General features: G+C 51.3%; 2 protein-coding genes and 1 long non-coding RNA gene across 3 annotated transcripts in view; all 3 read right to left on the bottom strand.

Moving 5' to 3' along the window:
- LOC311195310 (DNA mismatch repair protein Msh3-like) overlaps positions 1-7,320 on the bottom strand; it is a gene marked incomplete at its 5' end in the record, with an annotated part of 41,871 nt that extends 34,551 nt beyond the window's left edge. The window contains 4 exons of the mRNA XM_084268689.1: positions 943-1,007; positions 4,329-4,497; positions 6,532-6,719; positions 7,303-7,320. Coding sequence (XP_084124815.1) covers positions 943-1,007; positions 4,329-4,497; positions 6,532-6,719; positions 7,303-7,320 — 440 coding nt within the window. The remainder of the gene's footprint in view (positions 1-942; positions 1,008-4,328; positions 4,498-6,531; positions 6,720-7,302) is intronic.
- A 9,063-nt stretch (positions 7,321-16,383) lies between these two features.
- LOC311195309 (ephrin-A4-like) lies at positions 16,384-20,697 on the bottom strand (the record flags this gene model as incomplete). Its single annotated transcript, XM_084268688.1, has 5 exons — positions 16,384-16,472; positions 16,557-16,616; positions 16,809-16,877; positions 17,258-17,550; positions 20,474-20,697. 5 exons carry the CDS (start codon positions 20,695-20,697, stop codon positions 16,384-16,386), a joined length of 735 nt encoding a protein of 244 aa, XP_084124814.1.
- A 332-nt stretch (positions 20,698-21,029) lies between these two features.
- Positions 21,030-22,498, bottom strand: LOC311195461. Its single transcript, XR_014617505.1, has 4 exons — positions 22,452-22,498; positions 22,168-22,239; positions 21,904-22,025; positions 21,030-21,123 (listed from the first exon to the last, which is right to left on the bottom strand). It is a non-coding gene; the product is annotated as an uncharacterized lncRNA (long non-coding RNA).
- Between the last annotated feature and the right edge of the window lie 562 nt (positions 22,499-23,060).

The raw sequence follows: 23,060 nt of genomic DNA, 5'->3' as shown, positions 1-23,060 counted from the left end.
TTTGACTGGCTGCATATACAACAACCTCCAACAAAAAAATTTCTACTTTAAAGCTGAAACTTCACAATAAACCTGGAATAAACTTAGTAAATACAGACTGTATTGCATGGATACTAGTTTCCATTTAAGGCACTTGCTCTTTATTTATGTATTTCCATTAAGGACTCATGTTGGCATTCCCAGGCATTCTTTTACAATATCCAGAATAGCTGTATTTTTCCTTCATCGCCTTAATTCTGTCTACTCTGTGCACTTCAATATCGAATTCTTGCATAAGTGAATAGAACATCGCTTCAGAGTTCACCTTTATTATGCCTACTTCTGATGAGACATGGCTCTGTGTACACATCATAACATAAGGTATTCTACCTGTTTAAATAATAAATGATCTTCCAGTTCACCTCTGTTTCATGTACTGGAAAAAGTATCTAAACTATCTAAAATCATGCTTACACAACACTAAGTAACAAAGCAAGCAAAGCTTGTTTGTATGAACAAATAAAATTAAAACATTTTTAATACACTAAGTCTTAGATACTGAGATATTTTGCACAGCTACTTTTACCTTTCTGAATAAAGTAAGAACAACTAAAATTTTATGAAAAATGTATATCTACAATCTACAGGCACAACTGAATCAAAACCGTAATTTTCATGCCAATACATCTGCTTTGAAACATTAAGTACTATTTAAAAATAAACACTTTTAAAAGTTCCGGTTTTTCAGCTTGGTCTTGTTTGGTTTTAAGCAAAACTTACTATGGCAATAAATCAATGTAACCATTTTCATTGGTTGCTTTTAGTTTAAAGAAACCCCAAACCACAAACACACATGGAGCTGTGACAATGTGTATCTAATTAACTGTAAAACCAAAATGGCCCGTACTATATTTTTTTCCTTATATATTAAAATACAGCAAACTTTAAAGACATTTTACATACCTACTAACCATAACCCAGTCAGATGGAACGGATGATTTATTGGAATTCTTGACTTGTATCATAAACTAAACAAACAGAAATATAATATTACACATCATGGGAAGTTAAGAAGACTACAGAAGCATAACCATAATGAAATCAAGAAATCTGCAAGCATCAGACGAAACCCATACTCATCCTGAAGAGACTGAGCAGACCAGAAGCTAATGTTCTTTCTTCCCTAAAAATGAGGGTAATCACGTACATTTGCTGCCAATAGAGCAACTTCTACCCTGAGCTGTTCTTTTGCTCTGCCATGTTCCTGCCTCATCTTTGCCCTTTTGCTCCTCCATCTACTAAAATGTTCTGCTCACCTCCCTCTTACCAAGCCAAACCCAGACTAAAGCTAGTTAAGACTTACCTGATCCTGACTGGGCCTCGCAGAGAATTCAGCATTTACACAGACTCTACACTATACACAAGCTGTACTCAGGCTGTTTCACAGAATCACATAATGATCAGGGTTGGAAGGGGCCTTTGAAGATCATCTAGTCCAACCCCCCTGCCAGAGCAGGGTCACCTTGAGCAGGTTGCACAGGACACAGTCCAGGCAGGTTTTGAATGTCTCCAGAGATGGAGACTCCACAACCTCTCTAGGCAGCCCTGGCCCTGAGCTCTGCCACCCCCACAGTAAAGAAGTTCCTCCTCATGTTTAGCTGGAACTTCCTATATTTCACTTTGTACCCATTGCCTCTGTCCTGTTGCAGGGCATCACTGTCAAAAGACTGACCCTGTTCTCCTGACACCCAGCCTACAAGTATTTAAAAGGACTGGTAAGATCCTCCCTCAGTCTCACCTAGGCTAAAGAGTCCCAAGTCCCTCAGCCTTACGAGTAAGATGTGCTTTCCTGCCCAGGGATCAGTGATTCCTATTGAGCCATATTTACCTACAGTATTTCACAGACAAGAGCTCAAAACCTCAAATGCTAGCACTGCATGTACAGTACCTTCCTTCACGTTTGGATCAATTGGAGTTCAGAAATGGAAAGAACAGAGGAAACCAGCAGTAATGGCAAGAAGCTTAGTCCAGTGAAATTTACATTACGTCTTTCCTGCAGTATTTTATACAATTCATGTCAGTTATTTTTATAACACCAGCCTGAGGTTCTAGACGTCAAAGAATAAAAAACACAGATGGAAAATTAATTTCCAGCAGAGATTAGATTAGCCCAGTATCTGATCACCTTTACAGAAATGCCCAAGACTCATCTGACAAAGCTCTTACATTACAGTTAGTATGATTTAGATAAAACCTTCCACACCTCACCAGAATACCCAGCAATCACCTTAGACTACAAACAAGAAGAATAACCCTAACATGAGCACACTCCAGAATGGACAGACTACACTAGTTCTTAATTTACCTAAAACACCTTGAAAATAATCGGTACCTCTGAAACCCTGAAGTTGCATAATACACAAGACAAAGATTTGAAAATGAATCAACTGCTGCTGCTACTAGTAGTGTTGCTGATGTGCTAGTATTGCATTTTTTTCTTGAATTTTAGCTCAAAACAATTAAGCAAGCTGTGTTCATGAAGAGTAGTCAGAAAACAAGACCATATTTGTGTCTATGCTAGACGACTAACTGAACTCAGAACAGTTACACAGCCAGTTCAATTGCCTGGTGTGTTTGTGTGGCTAGCAAGAAATAAGTAGAGAGGTTGCAATCTTCTTCAAAACAACAAAAACATTTCCTTTTTTACCCTTTAATTCTTAGGCCTATTATATAAATATGTGCAGTATTAAATAAACTGGGCCTGAAGCACTGCTTATCAGGAAGCAAACTTTTCCCAAATGTAGCAATTTCTCTCTAAATCCTGCCTGAAAAGAATAGCAATGCTATCACTATCTGGACAGCTTTCTGTCCTGTTTAGTGATGCTATTAGTTACATCAGAGGTCTGGAAATGAAAGATAAGATAGATATGGATGTAACCTCATATTTTTGAAAAGGTGTATGTCAAGTGGATCTTCACAAATTTAAGTTAATAAACTGTGGGCTGACTGCATTCATAAGAGTGTGTTTGGAGGGCACACATGCAGGAGCAAAGAATCTGAGTGCCTCCCTGACAGAACGTCTGTTCTCTGAATGTGTTCAGAGTGGGAAGATAAAGAGAACAGATTTCCTGGCAGCTTCTTTTTCTTCCAGAACCAGCAAACCATAAACCTACTTCTGACCAGTCCTGTTGCAAAGAAGTGCTTGAACACAACATCTATCAGAGTGCTAGAGTGCTACAACAGCACAAGTTCTGAGGAAGGCTGAGCTTAACTCAGACTCGTGTCTATGCTTTGCTCCTCCCCTTCAATTCCCTTTCCTCACTGACCCTCTTCTCTAACCCTTCCTCTTTTGTGTCTTTTGATGTCTGCAATACACTCATACCAGATGTAATTAAATGACAGATAGCTTTAACTTGTGCAGCTCCATTAATGAATTTCCCAAGATAGAGCTCTTTGCCTGCAATGGTTTCTGAGCTGTCTGCTGCTACAAGGGGCCCCTCTAAAACAGGCATAGTTAACTGGTGGTTTCTGAAACTCTCCAGTTCAGACCTGGCTACTTTCTTGATACTCTCCTCTTTCATCAACTCTTCCCTCTTTCACACACATGTCATCATCCAACTCTTAAGCCAGTATTTCAGAGAAATCCTTCAAATCCTGGCTCTTTCCTTCCTCATGCAATACCGAAATGCACTCTTCCACATTTCCTCTTGGACTTAGCATCTTAGCTGACATCCTCCCCGACTCTCCTGCCACATGTTTGTTCTTCTGAACCTCAGTAGCAAAAGAAATATCCACCCAAGGTCTTTATCAAGTGATACTCTAACTCATCCCTTCTCCCATCCCCTCTCAGCATTGTCTATTTGCTCCCTGCTGCATCTCTTGGGTCTTTCTCAGCGTCCCAGGTCCTCAGTGCGACGGTGATCTGCTTCCAGCTTCATACCACACTGTCCTCACTGATTCATCTCTTTTACTCTCAACCCTCATTCAGTTGCCAAGCTAATTTCTTTTCCCAACTTTCTGTGGAGTTTTCCCCAGGTCTCCCACTCTCAGTTCCAGCGCAATGCTGAACAGTGGTATCTCACTGATACTTTCAATTCAATACACAAAAAAGCAAAGCATTACTGAAACAAATTTGACTGCAGTAATGTGGTTTTATTATTTAAATCACCAAAGAAATTGACTTAAATAAAGTGACACTGTCAAAAACCTGTTTTTTGAAGTTGTGCAAATATAGGCAAATGACCTGATCAAGTACCATACTAAATGAAGAGAGTTCTAGTTAAGCCTAGCTTTTAAGCTATTTTCTAGACAAGCAAGGGAACAGCCATCCATAATAGACACCATATTACCTCTTGACCAGAAACTGTAACATACTCGGCAGAAGGATTCTTGATCTGTTTACGAATGTCTACCAGATGCAACTGGATTTTAGAAAGCACATCCGAGATCTCCTCTTTTTTCTTTCTGATGACAGGGAAGTCTGTAAGGTCCCTGAACAATTGGGTTTTATCTCCAGTCCTATCCATAAGAAGCAAAAGATATAGTAATGGTAAAACCAAAAGACACACTCCCCAATTCTACTGGCTGTGTCCATATTTTTATTTGTTATTCTCACTTAATACTAGCTTCATTCCTCTCTCAGTAAGTTTTTTCTGTTATTTGTTCATAGTACAGCACATTTACCAAAAGCTGCTATGCACAGTATATAAACACAAAGGCATTTAAACACTGATAGTCCTTTCCCCATTGTATTAAAAAACCCATCTATTGCTATTGCTTTCTACTCGTCTACATTATATTTGCCCTTCTATGCCAAACCCTGCTGACTTGGATTTCTGTCATCTCTCAGTGTGCATCCTGCGGCTTTATGCTTGTTTTCCCTTAGTCAAGTAAAGCAAGAAAAGGAATCACAAGACAGATCATTCCCTTCTGGCTCAATCCAGAATTTCAGAATACAACTGTTGTCCCAACATGGAGGATCCCAAGTACAGACAACCCCTTTTACCATGATCAAAAGTGAAGCTCTAGATAATTTCTGCATAACAGGAACACAGATTTTTTTGCATATTTAGAATTTGTCCAAATTTGGACAGATTTTAATGAGGATTACAAAGAAAAAAAACATCCTATAAAGTTCTCATCAAAGCAGAATATCACCAGGAGTTTTTCAGAGTACCTTGCTTCTTTTCTAAAGAAATGATTAACCAGAGCAGTTTTTAATACATGCAAAAAATCTGCTCTTTTCTAGTCTTAATGTCAGAAAATGACAAAATAGTTTTGGCTGCAATATCTCAGCTCAGGATTGAAACCTGAAATAACATCATTCAAATATTTAAAACTGGAAGCCGAACAAACTATTAAAAATATTGTTGTCATCAAAAGTAACAAAAATTTAAGTTGTCCTAATAACTATCAGGCAAACAACAAAAAGTAGTACAAACAGGCCTAAATGAACTGAAGTATACATTTGTACTTTAGAGCAAATACAAAACTGTACCATTTAATTAGATAATTACCTTGAAATCTAATATTTGGAGAACAAATAGTTAGCAAACTGAAAGTACTAAAACACAAAAATAATAGAAAGTCTCATTTTCTACTTATATCAATACCCCTTTTGCTTGAGAATGAAACTACAGATGGAGCCAGTGACCATACAGGTAACGCAAAGCTGGACTTTGATTTTGCATTACACAGGATTATTATATAAGTGACAGTAAAGATGCCATTTGTAAATACAGTACTAATTTTTAGAAATGATTTTGTGCTAATTAGACTTGTTTCCATGGGAATGGAAAGGATAAAATGATCGGTAGTAGCCAGCAGCTGATTGTGAAGACTGTCACTATGTGATGTACACCAAAAATTCAAAAACTGACAGTTTAAAAACCCCAACATAAAACCCAACATCTCAAACTCCCCTTAACCCTTAATCTCAAACTCCTCCCTGGAGCAAAGGGCCACTTTTGAAAACTATTACAGGATTTACCTGCACTATACAACTAACACAATGCAATATACACATGCACGTGCAAGCATGCATGTAGCTGTCAACTGCATATTCTCTGTTGTTAGTGAGCATATAAATGTATTTTTAAGAAGGATGGTGGGACATGCAAAGCTTTGAAAAATTTTCACAAACAATAGTAGAAGCCACATTCCTGACTGCAAAGCAGCCACTTTGCTAAAGGTCAAGTCTCACTTCAAAAGGAATAGCTTAAAAACAAAGTATTTCATACATTGTTAAACAATTTAACATGAGCAAAACACATTTTGCTATAAATTCATTCCCCCAAAGAGCCAAGAAACTAAAAAACTCTTCAACCTGAGGCAGATATCCACTAGGCAAAATATTTGCTTGCCTGGTTTAGGGGAAGGGTATGAGCTGTAGAAAAGCACAATCTCTGCTTAACTATAAGCAACCTGTACATATATAAAATCAAAAATATAAACCTAGGGTATATTAAAATAAGATGTGTAATTCACATAACTGAATACATGTAGTCAGCAAGCCCACAAGGCACAGAAGACTAATCTATTTTCTCTACTTACTTGGCTGCTTCTTCATTAAGGATCTTTAAATAATGTTTTACTGGGGAGAGAAGTTCTGGGATTTCCAAAAGCACATTTTGTAATAGTGGAGTTTTCACTTGAGAATGTATGACTGGAACAAGAGCTTGAATTTCCAAATCCAGACGGGACAGGGTGCTGAGTATCAAGAAAAACTCTTGGGTTGAGCACTGAGAAAGAAGGCAATATGTAAACCATTACAGTGTATTTTCATTTAATCCTACATAGTTGGGGTTTTTTTGCATTCAGAAAATGACATAAAATACAGTTTAAATGAATTAACTGTAACACAGTTGCATAATCATCACATTCAAAAGGTTAATAAAGCATACTAATTGTTTTAACCATTGTTGTCAACAAACAGTTGAGAGCTGATGTACATTACACTTTTTGCTGGATGGTGGTCTGTAGCACATATGCAGTACACAAATAGCTGAAAAATGGACTAATTATGTCCAAGAATCAAAAACGCAGGCTGAGAAACTTTATGAGTACCACAACTTCTCCATATGGATTTCTGCATCTATGTGCTGTTATCTGAATCCCCAGGCTGCTGTTTTGGCAAGAGGGGGTTTGGAAAGACAAGGTCAGGCACTAAGAGGCAGAGTCTTGGAATAAGAACACAGAAAATAAAAGAAAAAAAAACCCACAGAAAGAGAAAACCAGCAGTCATTGCTTAAAGTGCTTGTAGCTATTGCCAGTTTCAGCCTCTGTCAGGTCACTCCTAGGTCTATGTAATAAGAACACACTAACCTGGACTTTGCCTTTCATCCTCTCCTCAATTGGTAGAAAGAGATTGTTCTACCTATGTCAGACAGTTAGCCAGGTACCACAGAAGAGGAATCTTCCAGATTTCAGCCAATACCACACAGCACTTTCAGAGCTTGCTTCATGATATCCACAGAGCAGGAGCATATTGGTTCCCTGTCCTGGTTTTGGTCAGGATGGAGTTCATTTCATTTGTAACAGCAGATGAATGCTGTGTTTGAGAGTAAGATGGGAGTAGTGCTGATAACACCCTGATGTTTCTAGTTGCTGTCAGACAGTCAAGGACTTTCTCAGCTCTTCATGAGAAAGGAGGGGCGAAGCCAGGACAGGTGACCCAACTGGCCAAAGAGAGTATTCCACGCCAGTTACGTCCTGCCCAGGATATCGGGGGCTGACGGGAGGAAGAACGGGGGCGGCTCCGGGATGCGCGGTTCTTGGGGGACGGTCGGGTTCTGGGACGGCTCTGGGTGGCACGGCCTGAGCTGTGGGTTCGGTGAGACACTGCATTGTGTATCAACAGCTTCATATATTTTTGCTCTTTTATTACATTGTTACATTGTATCTTTCTGTTATCTTAGTAAACTATCCTTATCCCAACCCACGGGCCTCTTAATTTCTTGATCTTGGGGTTATTTGCCCCTTCCTCTTCCTTTTCCCTTCCCTTACTTCTCACCCCCCCCCCTCCCCTTCCCTTTCACCTGCTCTTTTCCTTTAAGGAGCAGGCAGCTGCGTGGATCTTGGCCCTCAGCTGGGTGAAACCACGACACAGGTCTATTAATTGGAAAAATTCACTCTGGGATTCGCTTGTGTTCTTTGTTTTGATGGGTAAACACCCAGTTCCACTGCCTTTTTTTGTGCTCCCATGAAACACAGGCACTGCTTTCACAAGACCTATCAAAAATAAGGTATTGTTTTCATGCAGGTTTTTCAATAGTCCTCTTTAGAATAAAGATAAATGGGTAGATTAGGCAGATTGAAGAAGATGACAAAAGACCAAGGCATCAGTCTGGTGCAGTATATATGCTACAGCTTGATATGGACTGATTCTGAAGTGGTGTTCATCACAAAGCTCTTCAAGTCTGCTCAAGTTGTGGATGCTTAATCAATCCTTTTGATTAAGCCTACAAATAGCTCCCAACTTACATTTTGCCTTATTTTCCAAAGCACTTGATATTTCCCTATTGCTCTGATGTCACGGAGTGGAACAGCAGTCTCTGGTTGCTCTGTTGACGTAAAAGGAGGGATCAACAACACTTGAGAAAGTGTCTTGGAAGTCAAAATCCTGAACATTACAAATTCTTCTTTAGAGCGCCAGACCTTACCTCTTCAGTTAGGACTCCTCTAGGACTGTTTGAGCCCTGTTTCTCTCTTCCTTAGTTCTCCAAGGAAATTTCCTGCCCAACCAGAAAACCTAATCTTAATATTCCCAGGATTGACAGGGGTGGAAGAGAAATGTAGGGGGGGGGGGGGGGGCAACCTGCAGAGGTGGCTTCTGCAAGAAGCTGCTAGAAGCTTCCCCTAGGCCCAAGAGTGTCAACACCAGCTGGGCTCAAGGACAGACCCACCACTGAACAAGGGAGAGCTTTCCCTGCAGTCCATGGTGGACCATGGTGAGACAGGCTGCCCCCCCCTGCAGCCCGTGGAAGATGATGGGGAGTAAAGATTCCACCTCAAGCCTGTGGAGGACCCTATGCGGAGACATATGAAGGAGGCTGTGACCCCATGAGAAGCCCGTGCTGGAGCAAGATCCTGGCAGGACCTGCAGCCCACGGAGAGAGGCGACCACACTGGACCAGGTTTTCTGGCAGGACTTGTGACCCTGTTGGGGTCTGACCCTGGAGCAGTCTGGTGCTGAAGGTCTGTACCCCATGACAACCATGCTGAAGCAATTTGTGAAGAACTGTAGCCCATGGGAAGGGCTCACATTAAAGAAGTTCATGGAGGACTGTCTCCTGCGAGAGGGATCCCTTGCTAGAGCCAGGGAAGACCGTGAGGAGTCCTCCCCTTGAGGAGGAAGGAGCAACTGAGACAAGGTGTGATGAACTGACTGAACCCCCATTCCTCGCCTCCATGCCACTCAGGGGGAGGAGAGAAAAGAAATGAGGAATAAAGTTGAGCCCGGCAAGAAGGGAGGCATGGGAGGAGGTGTTTGGAATTATTTCTCCTTATCCTACTCTGTTTTCATTGGATAATAATTTTTTCCTAGTTGTCTCTGTTTTGCCTGTGACTGTAACTGCCCAACGATCTCTCCCTGTCCCTATGGTGACCCACAAGCCTTTCGTCATCTGTTCTCTCTCCTGTCCAGCTAAGGAGAGGGAGTGATAGAGCAGCTTTGGTGGGTACCTGGTCTTCAGCCAGCATCAGGCCACCACAGACAGACAGAAGGATGTCAGTGACCCCCCTTATAAGAGATTTGTCTGCTGACCTGCTTAGAGCAGCACACTGTGCCTGCATAGAGCTGGTCCCACTGACATGTTAACAGCTACAAAGGTTGATGGGGTTGAGATGAAGGAAGAAAGGAATACATGTTTTCTGGGATGTATCTCTACAGTGGGGTCGTGGTTTAAAGAATACTACGGTAAACAGAAGCCAAACACTAACCCTCTTATTTCTCATCTCTGTAACATGAGAAGCTGGCTCCATGCAGCAGAAGTGTTCACTTGTGAGAAGCAGGCAACAGGGCTGAGAGCCCTCAGCTGTATTTGTGCATCCCAGGCAGGGAGCCAGGGCACTCACACCGAGTCAAGGTGGCAACTAACAGATCTACTGCTCTAGGCTGGAAAGACCTAGTCCTCTTCTGCAGAAACCTCACTTGCAGCTGCTATGGCAACAGGATAAGAAAGGCTGTGGAAGGGGACATATTTTTTTCCACCTGTACCGAGTCACCTGCTCCGCCACGACAAGAAAGTGAGATTGTTTCATCCTGAAGCGGGTGGGTTGTTTCTGTAGTTCGAAACAAAGCATCACAAAGCAGTTGGTGCCTATTCCAGCTGGAATCCCAGTACTCGATTTGAAATAGGGTCTGCTCACCACACCCACCGCTGCAGCACAGCCACAGCACAGAGGAACAGCGCTGCAGAAGATGATAACCGGTAATCAAGAAGCATTGCAGGCAGGCAGAGCACAGTCCACACTATTACAGTTACAGGGCTCACAGGCTTTGCGTTAGAAAGCCTGACACTTCCTAATTAACTCCTACAAACAATCAGGCTTCATCTTGTGCTCAAGCTAAATGGCAGTTATTAAGGAGGCATCGTGCATCCTGACATCAGTGTGTACTTTTGGCGAGGCCAGTGAGAGAAATCTCCAGTTCGGTGGCCTACAGCATCCTGGGCTTCCCTTGCAGCCTTCATCTCCAAGTTCTGGCCAGCTTCTGAAGAGTGATGAGCTCAGCATCCCTGGAGTGTTGGCGCCCTGGGTGCATGCTGATATAATCACAGACACTGGGTTCCACCCTCAGCTGACTCCATCAGCTGTCACAGGAGGAAGCATGGCTGTGCCATACTATACAGGGAAGGCCTGACTATCGCTGCCTAGCAGAAAATGACGCTCCTGAGAAGATCAACACTGTTATTTTGGGAGGAGCTTTTGCTAATTACTGTAGCAGCCCAAAGAACTCAGCCATCCTCACTGAGCAAAGCACGCTCCAGAAAGCATACTGCCCCAAGGAACCAGCTCCCACAAAAGCCAAGACGAAGAGCAAGACATACAGTCACTTCGCTTTCACTGCTAAAAGTCCTATTTCTTTACCCCTCTGAGATGCCGTGGCAATTAACATGGGTAACACTTTCTAGGAAGCTACAGAAATGGAAGGCACTGTAGAAGTTCAAAGCAATATTACTATATGGCTCAGAAAATAGTGCAGTATGCTGACAGAAATTACGCAGTGTAGTGCTTAATAAACTTACAGCCAGCATCATAAAAATTCTGCCAGTCATGAACTCCTTTCACACTTGCAGACTTGTGTTGCCAAAAATTATCACCCCCCCTTGCAGATCTTACAGTACTCTACCTTCACACTCTGTAAAATGGCACCTCAGTGACATTTGGAGCCATTTTATTTATTATCTACAGTAATGAAAAATACAAATAATTGACCTTAGAATTCTTGAACTTAGTCCTGAATTAACACATTAGAAAAGCAGTAAGACATTATGCACACTCAGGTGAACGTGCTGACATCCAAGTGAGTAAGCCATCCATCAGTGGACTTCCCTGGCTCTAATATGTTAGAGGCAGCCTTTATTCCCCTGTACAGTTCTCTCCCTTGCTGCCTGACATCTCGCTTACACGCTGTCTTCTTGCAGAACCTGCTCTGGCAGGGGGGTTGGACACAATGATCTCTCGAGGTCCCTTCTAATCCCTACAATTCTGTGATGATCATCTGGACAATCCATCCTTACATCCCTTGTCTGGAGTGCAAAGCGACCAACACATGCCCAGGAGCTTTAAAAATAATACAGAACAGCACTAAAGCATTAGTGGACATTTGTTCCCTTGTAGCGTGGTATCAGCTCTTCCTGTTTAACAAGTAACAAGTGATGGATTTGTGCACACAACTGACTGTGGAGAATAAACATGCCACCATAACTGCCAATGGCCAGTAACGTCCAGTGGACCATTCTGAGTGGGTTGTGATTTACTTCTTGTTAGGCATAAACGATCTGTCATTGATTATCTGACCGAAACCAACATCTTGTCCACTCTGCTGTCAGCACTTTCCAAAACGAGAGCAACAGGGTCAGAAAATGATTTGTAAATAACAGAGCGAAAGCTGTTTATGTCAACAGGTCGATGGACAAATGCATAGAGACAACAGGGCCTATTGACAGATGAGTCCTAAAGAGAAGTGATTAGAATTCGTTACATGAGAGTTCCTAGTTTACTGGCTTTAACTATCTGAGACACCAGATCTCAGAAGACATTCCTCAGTAGTGTGAGCAGCACAATGTGTTTGAAGTATTGGAATGCCCATGAGCTACTGGTTTGAATCCAGGCATCAGCAAAACCTGTTGTCCCTGTACGGATGACAGGCCACATGTCAGGATGTTTACTGAACACAGAGAAGACTTGGAAAGCAGCCTCCCCTGCCAGGATGAGAACAATCTCATCTTAGCTTTTAATTTCAGGAAAAGAATTAGTCAGCAGTATGCTTAGCCAAACATCATCGTCTCAAGTCCAAACCTACCCGGATGCAATCCTGTGCAACCTGCTCTAGGAGAGCCTGCTTTGGCAGAGGGGTTAGACCAGATGATCTGCAGAGATCCCTTCCAACGCCTACCATTATGTGATGCTGTGTGTTGCCAAGCTGTGGACAAGGGTTTTTCATCCTGTGCACACCACAGATCTCTGTTCCCGTGCAATCCTTTGCCTTGCCACACCAATCTGAAAGATTGGTGCAGGCCACAAAAGCGACAGGTTCTGTCTTTCCAATTCCTTTCCCAGGCAATACCACCACTGAGAAGATCAACAGAGAGAGTGTTAGTTTTTAGTTCCCGATTCAATTGGAATACGGAGCCATAAGGCAAATTCAGCTAAGCTGTGAAATACAGGCCATGGTCAAAACAAGGGGAATAGGGGTGGGGGAGCCCCTGGTACTGCCTGACACCAAGATTGGGTTCTCTAGTCTCTACAGGTAATTTCTAATCCAAAGGCTGTTGAAACTGTGTGGCTTTCAGAGAGACCACAGTGTGTCTTCAGAGTGTGATCACAGTGTGGCTTCAGAGAGGTCACTGTGTGGCTTTCAGAGAGATCACAGCAGGGCATGGCAAGAGAGTGCTTGGCATATCCACGGGTGGGACACCCAGATTGAAAAGAGAGCTGTTGTCTGCACTGTCTTATTCAAACACCATGGGTAGATGGTGCTGACCCTACCTGAAACTAGCCAGAAGTTGAGTGACAGAGTATGAATGGTCAAACAGCATCAGTGGGGAGTACAATTCATTAGAGAGCACTAATGATGCAATTAGAGAGACACAGTAGCTATCATGATACAGACATAAAGCTTTACCTGAATCCTACTGAAGGACTTAAGCATCATCCTGATGGGATTCTTCTCTTTGTGTGTGTTATAACAGAGCACTCAAGCCTTGGAACTGACTCAGAGAAAAATCATCATATGAAATCCACAAAGTCTAAGACCAGCCTCGTTCTTTCTTGCACTAAACATCCTTGCTTAAGGATCCTTTAAAAACACACACACAGGCACAAAGAGCTGAAAAAGTAATTTGGCAAAGGAAAGGATGAAAAGTGCTTTTTCTACACAATAATGTCTCAAGAACAAGACAGATTGATCATAATATGGGAAACATCAAAATTCTTTTGATCTATGTACAGTGCTCTTAGTCTGTGTTATGTCTTCTAAAGATGTACTGACCAAATGCCACAAGGCCTTCTCAGAAACACAGCATAGACCTAACAAATACATAAATAATCCAACATTTCTTTGACATTTATGGACTTCCCAGGGGCTCATGGAATAGGAAAGACAGGCCTCTGGAATTTTAAGCAGTGTTGCCTCGCATCCTTGAAAGTCAAAAGATGGAAGAACTTTCCGTACCCATAGTCTGAGATGTGAAAAGAATACAAGAAGCTGAAGGTGGGAAGAGAGGAAGTAGTTACTGAGCACATTCTGAAGCCAGAGATCATACAGGTACCAATCTCTCATCCAGAGAGCCCATCAGATAAACCTCATCTGCCAGAGCGGACAGGGAGTGGTGTTCCACACAAGAAAACAGAAATTAGGGTTGGACACAGTTCAAGATGCCTTCTCATGTCCCAGTGCCTTTGCTGGGGTTTCTCCCTTGTCCACACCACTGGGATGTGGCTGCTGCTGGAATCCTTCAGTGCAGCACCAAGAAAAGGAATTTTTCCCCCTACTTCTTCCCCCCCTCAGACAGTGGTACCGGGAAACCGATTTTGTCATGATTCGGCTATTTCCTCTTCCTGTGAGATACTTCAAAATGCGGTTTGTGAAGATCCTCAGTTTGGACAGGAAGGAATGAACCCAGGAGGATTCCAGGAGGCAAACCCGGCGTTACCGGGGATACCTGGTTCAGTGTTGTGAAGAGCCCAAAATCTGTGCTGTCTTCTTAAAAAATGTCTTGTAGCTGTAAGAAACACATGGAATGGCAAAGCTGTAAATGCAAATAGTTTCTATGTCTGTGTGTGTACATATCAGGGAAGAAGCAGAATATAAAGACAATGGAATAGCTCAGACTCCAATTCAGCTGCCATGCTTGCATAGCCTGATGTACTGTTTTTAATAGGGTGTCATCTTGATGTTGGAGCTGTCTTAAGCATCATGAAATGACTAAAATTTGTTGCAAGCCGAGAACATACATGTGGTTTTACAATGGCTCAGCTCAAAGACCATAAGTCGTCTGACAGCAATTGCAAACCACCACAAGGTGAGGCTGAGTCCAGAGTGAACCCTCTTGTACCCCCCAAAATCGCAAACAAGATCAACATGGGGGAAAAACGAACTGCCAGTTTAATTTCCAGGGCCAAGTCAGAGAGAACGAGGGTCTGAGTCTTTTTGTCCCAAATACAGACCCGCCAACCTGGCTGCCAGGCTGTGTGTTGGTCTGAATTGTGAACTCTTTTCTCCACTATCTGAAAAATCCTAATCTGTTCTGGAATGGGAGGAAACCCTTTTAAATCAGCTGTCCATATCAACTATAAGCCATGTCATCTGCATAGGAAGCACTAAAAATCAAGCCTGAAATCATTTTTTTGGTACTCTTGGTTAAATCAAGGAGGAGACAGATGCATCGAGTAGATTCACAAAAGGACCATCCTGGGAAAGACATCTCTTTTGCAATGCTCATGCTCCTCAAGCAATAAATCCAGGGAAGTTACCAGACCTCTTAACTTACTCTTGCCAAATGTTCAAGAGGATGCTGCAGTCATGAGATGGCTTTGAGCGTTGGCCCTTGGCGGGTCTTTCTCTGCTCTTGCAGAAGTCATTTTGAAAAGAGGACACGTTTTGAACACACAGAACACGTTGCTACCCCTTCCCATCTCACGTCAAGAGGTTGTGTCTGATGTGTGCCCGACAGAGGCCATCGTGCTGAGCCACAAGGTTCAGAAAGGACCCCCTTGCTTTCCAAACTCCTCCGGAGAGAGGAGCCAAGGTGCAGCTAGGTCCAGTCTTAGTTCCAGACTTGGTCAACAATTTATGTCTGAAGGATTAGATATAAAACTACATGTCAGAGTCAATGTTTGCCAGCCAGAGCCCCCAGAGGACTTTCACTGAAACAGCTTCACAGAGCGGAAACCAGTAGAAAGTTTATTAAAGGGACAGATATAAAAGTTCCCGATTGCTGTTGATAAATGCACTTACTGATATAGGACTAGAATGCCAATGACAATGCTATGATTCTAACAAAATGCTGAGACTATAACCAAATGTTAGCGAAATACCACCCTGGGTATTCTCACCACAAAAACAAAGGGGTGAAATCGCAACCGCGCGGCGTAACTGTGTCTTGGGTGGAGGAGAAGCAGCACAGCCCAGCAACTGCCTCTTCAGGGGTCTTCAGTTTCTTCTCTCCCCCCTCCAGGTGGTCGCTTTCTCAATACCCTTAATACCCTCAATACCCTCATCTTGAAGACGCTTTCCTGGTGGTGATGCTCAACGTGACTTGGGTGGAGATTCAAGTCCTATAGTCACCCACGTTTAGCACGCACAGCTTTCTGCTCATTGGCATATTGAGGGCTGCCAACTTTCATGTTTATTTTGATTAATTTAATTAATTAGTTTATTAACTGACTAATGCGCTTAACGAAGCAAAAGGTCTCATTCTAGGCCCATCAGGGGATGCTGTGGCAAGGGGGGGCGAAGCCCCCAGGGACACCCGCTGCCTGGGAGCCCACTGCATCCCCCCCCCTCACCTTCCAGCCTGCAGCTCCTGGCCCCAGCTCGGCTCCTTGAGGAGGGGGTCCGGTGGGTGAGGGGTGGCCCGGGCTGCCCCATGGGCTCGGGGGTTGAAGGCAGCAGAGGAAGAGTCCAGAAGGGGCAGTGGGGCAGCAGGACCTGTGTCCCCTCCGTGGGCGATGCCGGGGTCAGATCCGGAGCAGGGTGAGGAGCGCGAGCACCAGGCATGGGGCGCGGGGCTGCAGCGGGGCCGCCCTGTCCCGGGCGGGCACCGGCTCTGCCAGGACAGGGTGAGAGGTGAGGGCAAACCTCGCAGCCCCCCAGTGCCCCCCTCACCCCCCACCCCCACCCCAACACTCACCCTCTGGCCCCCCACGCCCGTGGGGCTGCGAATTGGGAACCTCTGTCACCGGCTCCGGCGCTGGAACAAACCCACCCGAGTCAGGATGGGTGGAATGGGGGGGTCTGTGCCCCCCCCCCCCAGTGCTCCAGAGCAAACCAGGGTCCCCAGCAAGGACCAGGCTGCCCCAGATTCAGGAGAAGGGGGAACCCCTAGACTTTTTGGGGGTGCAGACCACCCCACCCCACCCACCCCACCCCGGACTGGACTCACTGGTGTGTCTGCAGCAGACGGAGACTTGCAGCTTCAGGCAGCGCCCGGCGCTCCCGGGGTTGGGGACAGCTGGGAGTGGGGACAGATCAGCGTGGGGGGGGGGGGGGGTCCCCCCCAGAGCTCCAGCCCGAGACGGGACCCCCCCCCCACCGCCACGGGCCAGAACCGGGCCTGGGGCTCCCCCTCCCGGCCAACAGCGGCCGCACCCCGGGCCACGCAGACCCCCGACCCACCCCACCTCCATCACCCCCCCTCCATGTGCAACCGGACACCCCCCTCCCCACATACACCCCCTCCCTGTGCACACCCCCACCGCCCACCTCCTCCCTCAAAGACCCCTCCCCCTCCTTTTTCAGGACACAACCCAACCCCGCTGAGACCCATCCCCAGGTAACCCCATCCCTCAGGACCACCCCCTTTGCCCGCCCCCCCCCCCCTCCCCATCTCACAGATGTAGTAATAGGTCTCCCCAGGCTGGAACTCGACGCCCAGAGGAAAGGGGGTGAAGCGCTGGATCTTCTCCGGAAAGCGGACGGGGCCGAAGGGCGCCCGGGGCCGGTTGCACTCCCAGCGCTTGAAGGCGCCGGGGGTCTTGTTGCAGCCGCGGTGACCCTCCAGATCCACCATGAAGAGCGTGAAGGTCTCTGCCCGCCCGCCGGGCGCGGCCCCCTCGTAGTGCGGGCAGTAGATGTCCAGGTAGTCATTGATGGCCACCTGGATGGTGTAGTCGTCCCGTAGGAACCTGATGGAGGGGGAGAGACGGCGGGTCCTGTGGGCCATGGGGTGGGATGCCCTGCTGGGGGGTCCTGTGGGCCATGGGGTGGGATGCCCCACAGGGCGGGTCCTGTGGGCCATGGGGTGGGATGCCCTGCTGGGGGGGGGGTCCTGTGGGCCATGGGGTGGGATGCCCCACTGGGGGGGGAGGTCCTGTGAACCATGGGGTGGGATGCCCTGCTGGGGGGGGGGCCTGTGGGCTATGGGGTGGGATGCCCCATTGGGGGGGGGGGGGTCCTGTGGGCCATGGGGTGGGATGCCCCATTGGGGGGGGGGGTCCTGTGGGCCATGGGGTGGGATGCCCCACTGGGGGGGGGAGTCCTGTGGGCCATGGGGTGGGATGCCCCACTGGGGGGGGGGTCCTGTGGGCCATGGGGTGGGATGCCCCACTGGGGGGGGGGTCCTGTGGGCCATGGGGTGGGATGCCCCACTGGGGGGGGGGGGGTCCTGTGGGCCATGGGGTGGGATGTCCCACTGGGGGGGGGGGTCCTGTGGGCCATGGGGTGGGATGCCCTGCTGGGGGGTCCTGTGGGCCATGGGGTAGGATGCCCCACAGGGGGGGTCCTGTGGGCCATGGGGTGGGATGCCCCACTGGGGGGGTCCTGTGGGCCATGGGGTGGGATGCCCCGCTGGGGGGTCCTGTGGGCCATGGGGTGGGATGCCCCACGGGGGGGGTCCTGTGGGCCATGGGGTGGGATGCCCTGCTGGGGGGTCCTGTGGGCCATGGGGTGGGATGCCCCACAGGGGGGGTGCTGTGGGCCATGGGGTGGGATGCCCTGCTGGGGGGGGGGGGGCCTGTGGGCCATGGGGTGGGATGCCCCACTGGGGGGGTCCTGTGGGCCATGGGGTGGGATGCCCTGCTGGGGGGGGGGTCCTGTGGGCCATGGGGTGGGATGCCCTGCTGGGGGGGGGGGTCCTGTGAACCATGGGGTGGGATGCCCTGCTGGGGGAGGGGGCCTGTGGGCTATGGGGCGGGATGCCCTGCTGGGGGGGGGGGTCCTGTGGGCCATGGGGTGGGATGCCCTGCTGGGGGGGGGGTCCTGTGGGCCATGGGGTGGGATGCCCTGCTGGGGGGGGGGGTCCTGTGAACCATGGGGTGGGATGCCCTGCTGGGGGAGGGGGCCTGTGGGCTATGGGGTGGGATGCCCTGCTGGGGGGGGGGGTCCTGTGGGCCATGGGGTGGGATGCCCTGCTGGGGGGGGGGGTCCTGTGAACCATGGGGTGGGATGCCCTGCTGGGGGAGGGGGCCTGTGGGCTATGGGGTGGGATGCCCTGCTGGGGGGGGGGGTCCTGTGGGCCATGGGGTGGGATGTCCCACTGGGGGGGGGGTCCTGTGGGCCATGGGGTGGGATGCCCCACTGCGCCCCTGTCCCATGGAGCAGGTGGATGGGGGGGTTGAGTTGGAACCACTGCATCATCAGCAACCAGCTGTGGTTGCTGGAGCTGAATGGGTTTGGCTGGGGGGTTGGAGGGGGGGGAAGGCGACGAAGCCCCCTGCCCCAGGCACCCACCTCATGGCCATCACCCCCAACCTGACTGGGGGCTGCCCCCTGTGACACCCCTGCGCTGGCTGGCGTGGGGGGCACGGGGGCTCCGAGGGTGGGGTGGTGAGCAGGGGAGGGGGCCCAGCCGGGTAGTGGGGGGTGGGTGAGCAGGGGAGGGGGCCCAGCCGGGTAGGGGGGGGGTGGGTGAGCAGGGGGGGGGCCCCAGCCCCGGTCCGGGCGCTGCCATGGCGTGAGCTCACTCCCGCCTGTGCAAACAGAGCAGCCAGCCAGGCCGGGGTGGAGCAGCCGCTGCCACGGGCACCCACACGCGTGTGCTCCCGTGCACATGTGTGTGCACACGCCTGGGCCCTGCCTGCCCGGGGGGGCGGGGGGGGACGGAGCAGCAGCCCCCCAGCCCCCTGCCCAGGCTGCGGCCTGCGCCCGCCTCTCCCAGCCGGGCCCGTCCTCGGCACTGCTGCACCCCCCCCGCCTCACCCAGCTGCTGCGGGGCCCGCAGGGTCACCCCGTCCCACGGGCTGGGGCGGGGGGACACCCCAACACTGGCTGCAGCCCCCTCGTGCCCCCAGCACGGGCACCGGCAGCGCTGACACCAGCGCCGGTTCCGGCGGCCTGGGCGGAGGCCGCAGCGTCGCTCCCCAGGCTGGCGGTGCTGGGAGGTTTGGGGGTCCCCCCCTTGCCCCCCCCCACCCCCACCCCCCAAAGCCGGGGGCTCTCAGCGGCCAGGACGGGGCGCAGGCTCCCTGCTGACTCACAGCATCCCCACGCCGGCCGGGACGGGCCCGGGCACGGCCAAGAGCTGCCGGGGGGCTGGGGCGCTGCCCTGACCCCGTGAAGGCCCAAAAGCCCCCCCCACACCCCCCCCACACCTCCCCATCCCCAGGGCACCCATGGGTGGTGGGTTCCCACAGCTCCCATCCCTGTCACCCCACCCCAGCGTCGCTGCCCGGGGAGCACCTGCCCACCCCAGCCGGGTTTGGTGGGGTGATGAGACCCCTTCTGTGTGTGGGGGGGTGCAGCCCCCTCACTCCCACCCCCAAACCCACCCCCCTGGTCCCACCCAGCCCGGAGCTCGGGAGTGCCTGAAGAGGAGAGGGCAGGAGGAGGGATGGGGCTGGACCCCAGCCCGGACACCACGGCACAGCCCGTGGGCAGCCCCCCCAATCCGGGGCGGGGGGGCAGTTTGGGGGGCTGCGGTGCCCGGTACCACCCCCCCCCCGCAGCAGCCCCACCTGACCCCAGGCTCGGTGCTGTGCCGGGTGCCACCGGCCCCACACCGCCGGTACCGGGGCCAGGTGCAGGTTGGTACCAGGGACTCGAACCCCCCCCCACACCCCACCCAAAACACCCACCGGCCTGGGTGCCCCCCCCAACCCCCGGGTGCTTCACCTGCCGGTGCCGCCCGGTGCCGCCCCGGGGCTCGGGCTCACGGGGGGATGCCCGGTGCTGCTACGGGCTCGGTACCGCCCCGGGGGTACCCACCGGCTCGGTAACGCCCAGAAGCGCTCGGTGGCTCGGTACCCCCCCCCCCCGGGATGCGGTGTCGCTCGGTGATGTTGGTTGGGTACCAGCCCCGGTACCAACCCACCGGGCATCACCGAGCGACACCGCATCCCGGAGGGGGGGGGGGGGGTACCACCCCACCTCGGTCTCACCTGGGGGGCACCCGGTAACCCGCTGCTCCCCCCGGGGGGGGCACCACCCCCTCCTCCCCTCAACCTCCTGCCTTCCCGACCCTCCCGGTAGCGCGGGGCCCCCCGGATAGGGGGGAGAGGGGGGGGGGGCTGCCTCGGCGGGGCCCGGGGGGCTCACCAAGGGGGCGGGGAGGGCTACCTGGGGTTGCTGCGCCCAGGGCGGTACTTCCGGTGGGCGCCGCGGGGGCTGCTGGGAGATGTAGTCCCGGCCCCTGTGTGGTGGTTCCCCCCCCCCCAACTCCTCCCCGTTACCCCCCGGCGCGGCCCTTCCCTCCCCACCCCCCGGAGTCCGGCGCTGCGACGGTCCCGGGCCGCGCTCAGGCCTCAGGCGGGGGGGGCGCGGGCCTGGGGAGAGAAGGGGAGGGGGAGAGAGGGGGGAGAAGGGGGGGCCATGGGGCGCAGCCCGGCTCCCCCGCCCCGCCCCCCCTCGCTGCAGCCCTCTGCCCCCATCCCTCCCGCCTCCCTGTCCGACCCCCCAGCCCCCCATCCCTCCTGCCTGCCCCCCCGAGCACCCCACAACCCCTTCTGCCCCCCCATAGCCCCCCCCAACCCCTTCAGCCCCACATCCCTCCTGTCTGTCCCCCCATAGCCCCCCCAACCCCTTCTGCCCCCCCCATAGCCCCCCCAACCCCTTCTGCCCCCCCATAGCCCCCCCAACCCCTTCAGCCCCACATCCCTCCTGCCTGCCCCCTCACAGCCCCCCCACAACCCCTTCTGCCCCCCCCATAGCCCCCCCAACCCCTTCTGCCCCCCCATAGCCCCCCCAACCCCTTCAGCCCCACATCCCTCCTGTCTGTCCCCCCATAGCCCCCCCAACCCCTTCTGCCCCCCCCATAGTCCCCCCCAACCCCTTCTGTCCCCCCCATAGTCCCCCCCAACCCCTTCTGCCCCCCCATAGCCCCCCCCAACCCCTTCAGCCCCACATCCCTCCTGTCTGTCCCCCCATAGCCCCCCCAACCCCTTCTGCCCCCCCCATAGTCCCCCCCAACCCCTTCTGCCCCCATCCCTCCTGTCTCCCCCGCAGAGACCCCTCTGCTCCTCCTTCCCCCCCATATCTCGTGTCTGCCCCCCCATCCCTCCTCTGCCCCCCCCCCATCCCAGCCGTGCCTGTGTCCCCCCCCTCACCTGGAGGGAATCACCGTGACATAGGGGTGATCCGGGGGGGTCTCGCTGGGGGGCAGCGAAGGCACAGGGGGCCCTGAAGGCAGCGGGCGCTGGGGCGGGGGCGGCTTGCTGGGCCCTGGGGGCTGTGTGGAAAGCGGGGGGGTCAGAGCTCCAATGGGGGGGAGGGGGGGGGGGTCCCCTAACCCCCATCCCTTGCCCGGGGGGGCCCAGCCCGGGCAGACGCCGTCCTGCCCCACACGCCGGCGCCGCCGGTGCCGCCGTTACCTGAGCGCCGGGTGCCGCGGGGTCTGCGGGCAGCGGGCGTGTGGGGGGGGGCGGCCTGTCCGAAGGGGGGGCCTGGGGCGGACAGAGCGGGGACACTGAGGCAGCTCCGGGCACGGAGGGGGAGGAGGAGGAGGAGGAGGAGGAAGAGGAGGAGGAGTGGGGGTGGGGGGGTGCCCCCAGGGGCTGCAGCCCGGACCCCCCCGCATGCAGAGCCAGCCATGCAGCAGCGGCTGGGCCGGGGCAGCCAGGACCGCCCCCCCCCAGCCCCCCAGCCCGGGCTTTACCTTGGGAGGAGGGTCCGGCGGGAGGGGCCGGGAGGGCGGGTCGGGCCGTGCCGAGCCGGGGGCAGCCGGCTGCAGAGAGAGGGAGAGGGGGGTGTGGAGGAGTGGCTCCGTGAGATGCCAGGCCATGGCTCTATGGAGCCATTGTTCGAGCAGTCTCCTGTGTAACTTACTAGTAGGAGTAGGCGTTGCCCCATCCCGACGCAAACGATGGAGAGGAAGGTCGGTGTTTTTGAGAGCGAATGTTACACAGGGACAAGAAGGAGAAGCAAGAGGTTTGTTTCAAGGATCTGCTGTTCCTGAGAAAGGGAAAGAAACGCTGTTCCCAGGGTTACCGACAAGCGAGACGCTCACGCGGGGAGTGTGCTTAGCAGCAGTTTATTCAGAGAGAAAGACACAGCGCTGGGCGGGAGGAGACCTGAGTCTCACCACTCCACGCTGTGGAGAGGTAGGATACAAGGATTTATACTCTTTAATAAACAAAGCAATCTATTTTCCAGTTATTCATTCATTTTTGTGATTAGCCAAGCAAAGTTCATATATTCGTTTTTCTTCGTCTTCTTGTCCAATCATTAAACAGACTTTTTCATTCCTCCTTATCGATGACCCTGG

Source organism: Gallinula chloropus (genome assembly GCF_964237585.1).
Source record: "Gallinula chloropus genome assembly, chromosome: 10".
NCBI classification, from domain to species: Eukaryota; Metazoa; Chordata; class Aves; order Gruiformes; family Rallidae; genus Gallinula; species Gallinula chloropus.
The sequence above is the reverse complement of the archived record's forward strand: the minus strand, read 5'-3'. Positions and strand labels throughout refer to the sequence as shown.